Genomic DNA, 3391 nt, shown 5'->3' with positions numbered 1-3391 from the left:
TCGCATTTAGAAGCAGCTGAAACAGATATGGTTCTTATTTACATGTTATACCTCATTAACTTTATCTCAAAATTGGTTCTTTCATTCAAGGTGTAGCTTATGTTCTGGAGTTGTCAAAACAACTTTGAGAGCCAGGCATGGTGGTGCATACCTGTAATCCCAGCTCCTGGGAGGCAGAGGCAGGACTGAGTTCAAGGCCAGCCTCAAATACACTGCAAGGCCTTTTCAAAACTAGCAAAAACGAAAACAAAGAGAAAAAAGCAAAAAGAACCACCTGTATTAAAACCATCTTATCTTCTTCCATAAGAGAGCTGATCAACTTGGCCAGAAAACAGCCACAGGGCTTCTGGAAGGTCATACCTGAGAACAGAGGGCAGCCAGTCAATGATCATACTGCTAAAGGAGACAACTCTAAGGCCCACTGTCCAGCTGCTGTTAGTGGTAATGCCACATGCTTTACGGATCTCACAGTCAATCTTCACAGCAGACCTTTGGGAAAACAGGTTTTACAGGGGGAGAGGGAAGCTCCCAGAGCTAACACAGCCTGCTCGAGATTCTAACTTGGATTCAAACCCAAGTTTTACTATGTCATACGGCCTTAGAGAATAAAGTAGCAATCAGACCAGTTTAGAAAGAAAAAGGAGAGCATTTTCACAAGGTATTACAACAACACAACTGTTCTATTAAAATATGGATGTATTTATTTTGTACAAAATGCAGTTAACACTTAACTCTGCTCTGTCCTGTGAGGCCAGCATCCCATAACCTCATGTTCACACAAACTTGCTTTCAGCAAGAGACAAGACAAGGAGAAAGAAAGTGCAATTCTGAAAAATGACACAGAACCAGAGCAGGAGTCAAAACCAGTAGGGGGAAGTGGGTTCCTTGGTTGGCACTATGCCTACAAGTCCTAGTACTGCTCATTTTCTCTCAACAGGAAGCATTTTTTTAAAGAACAAAAATTTCTGAGCAATACTGCCCAACTCTCTTGGTAGCGGCTTTCTTCCAGTCTCATCTGTCTTGAACTTCTCTAAGAAATGCCACCCTGGTATACATCTCTGTCAATTTGCCCATCTTCCTTTCAGCTTCAAAACACAAAAAACAGAAGAGCAGTGAGTTTCAGAGGGACGTCAACTGAGATCTTTTATAGATGGAACTTCCTTCCTAGGGGTTGCCTAGCCAAACACATGCATCGCCGGAGCAAAAGACCATGCAAACAGGTCCAACCAGAAATGTCTCAGGAGCTCATGAGATCGTTATTCTGCATCTGTAGATTTAAAGTGATCATCATCCACTGTAGAATAGATATGTCCCTCGTTGCTAAGAAAATCCACAGCTTGCCTAGAAAGACAGACAGAAAAAAAAAAAAGTTATTTTAAAACAACACAGAAGAAAGGGAGGAAACTGCCTTTTGGATACGGCCAAATATGCAAACTACTTCTGCACTGTTTTTTTTTTTTGGTACCGGGGATTGAACTCAGGATCTTGCACTTGCAAGGCAGGCGGCAGCACCACTGAACTAAATCCCCGGCGCTACTTCTGCACTTTTTAACCTTAGCTAAGAATTTATGGCCATTCTGCTCATCCAAAGCTGTGCCAGTGGAACTGCAAAACTGAGGTTACCCAAGCAGACAATGGGCTGCCGTGGATCTACCAAATTCAATTCCTGTGTAAAGGCAAGAAAACAGAGCCTCACATACAAGCAAGTGAAACAAGAATCTAAAGCTGTAGTCCAGCTTGTACATGAAATCTCTTAGTGTGCACAGCTATCTTTAAGTCTCCCCTTCCCACCTACGCACTGAGATCCTTTCTGCTCCACCCCTGGGCAGTAAGTAAAGGAAAAGTATCTCAGAAAGAATATGGCACCTTCAAACCCTCCAAGGTCCTCAGGGTCAGCATGTTTAATAACAGCCAGAACCCTACTACACGATCACAGCTCTGTACCTTAGCATCACAGTAACTCTGAGATAGGTATTATTATCTTCCTTTGTAGAACAGGAACTGGAAATAGCCTTAAGCATTTCTTTACTTGAAGGCCTAGAATGTCAATGGATTTACAATAACAACTATCATGACGACCATCGTACTTAAGTTTGTCTAATTGGTTTGTTCCACTGGAATCGAATCAGGCCAAGGATGTAAGGCTTTAGGTCCAGGGAGCCTGACACATGTCTATCTCTGGTGGAGAGAGTGACAGCAGTGGGACCATACACATGAGTACTGGGAGCTAGGGGTCGCATCCTCCAGACCAAAGGCCATGAGATATCAGGGCAATTTCTGTTGAGAATCACATAACGGGCCTGGGTATGTGGAATGAGCAAACAAGTGAGTGACGTAAGGCGCAGCACCATCTCTGTGTCCTTTTAAATGTTCCTGAACAACTTCACTTCCCTTTTGCCAACAGATCCAGCTTTCCTTTTAAACTTACTTTTTGTTATCAGGAAGCCCTAGAGGGGTGGACTGGTAGATACAATTGTGAAGACCTGGCTCGTGGAAAGAAAAACTTACTTGATTGAGGCTATCGGCATGTGCTGGAGTTGGTTTCTGAGATCCTGAAAGTTCAATCCTTCGGGCCTTGGACAGGCCTTAATCAAATTCAGCACCTGACAATTCAAATTAGAAAGACTACAGCAATTACTCTAATCAACTCCCCTTTGCAAATCTGAGTCCCTTTATAAGAAAAGAAAGGAGTCAGGCACTAAAGTAGTCTTACATCATTAAAGAAGTAAAAAAAAACAAAAAAACAAAACGTTAGGACTGCCTGTCTTCCGCAATTAAGGAGCCATTCAGTTTACCTGGTTTTGGGTCACAGTGAGGCCATTGGCTGGCATGAAGCTGTTCTCAATGAAGTTTCCTGGTTCACCCATTCCTGGGTTGCTGATAGATGCTCTTCCGGCTGAGGGCTGAATTAAGAAATAAGTTCAGCGGCTGGGGATTTAGCTCAGTGGTGCTGCCACCTGCCTCGAAAGTGCAAGGTCCCAAGTTCGATCCCCAGTACCAAACAATAACAACAACAAAAGATACAAGTTCATAACATTAGAAAATTCACCAACCTAAACATGATGCAGGCTGGCCTTTGCTATTTCAAATAACTTACTATGAATAAGCAACTAAGAAGTAAGTTAAGCAAAGAGTTTTCCTATTACAACTGCCTACATGGGAGAGGACAGCTACTATCTAATGAGAATTTCATCATAGTAAGGTAAAGTAACCCTGCCAGGCATATAATGTCAAAAAGAGGAAGAGCCAGGCATGATGGCATCTGTAATCCCAGCACCTGGGAGGCTGAAGCAAGAGGATCATGAGTCCAAGGCCAGCTTGGGCTCCATAACAAGACCCTGTTTCAAATAAATAAATAAATAAATAAATAAATAAATAAATAAATAAATAA

The 3391-nt window shown here is 42.5% G+C and overlaps 1 protein-coding gene across 1 annotated transcript in view; it reads right to left on the bottom strand.

The window, feature by feature from the left end:
* Window positions 1-687: 687 nt before the first annotated feature.
* The window catches only part of Rpa2 (replication protein A2), a 12824-nt gene continuing 10120 nt past the window's right edge, over window positions 688-3391 (bottom strand). The window contains exons 7-9 of the mRNA XM_010632563.3: window positions 2796-2903; window positions 2509-2603; window positions 688-1341 (exon numbers count right to left, since the gene is read on the bottom strand). Of these exons, the coding sequence (XP_010630865.1) occupies window positions 1257-1341; window positions 2509-2603; window positions 2796-2903 (288 nt within the window). The 3' untranslated portion in view covers window positions 688-1256. The remainder of the gene's footprint in view (window positions 1342-2508; window positions 2604-2795; window positions 2904-3391) is intronic.

The sequence above is a fragment of the Fukomys damarensis genome, unplaced genomic scaffold (genome assembly GCF_012274545.1).
Source record: "Fukomys damarensis isolate Sample0158 unplaced genomic scaffold, DMR_v1.0_HiC HiC_scaffold_23, whole genome shotgun sequence".
NCBI lineage: Eukaryota > Metazoa > Chordata > Mammalia > Rodentia > Bathyergidae > Fukomys > Fukomys damarensis.
This window is presented reverse-complemented; position numbering and strand designations above follow the sequence as displayed.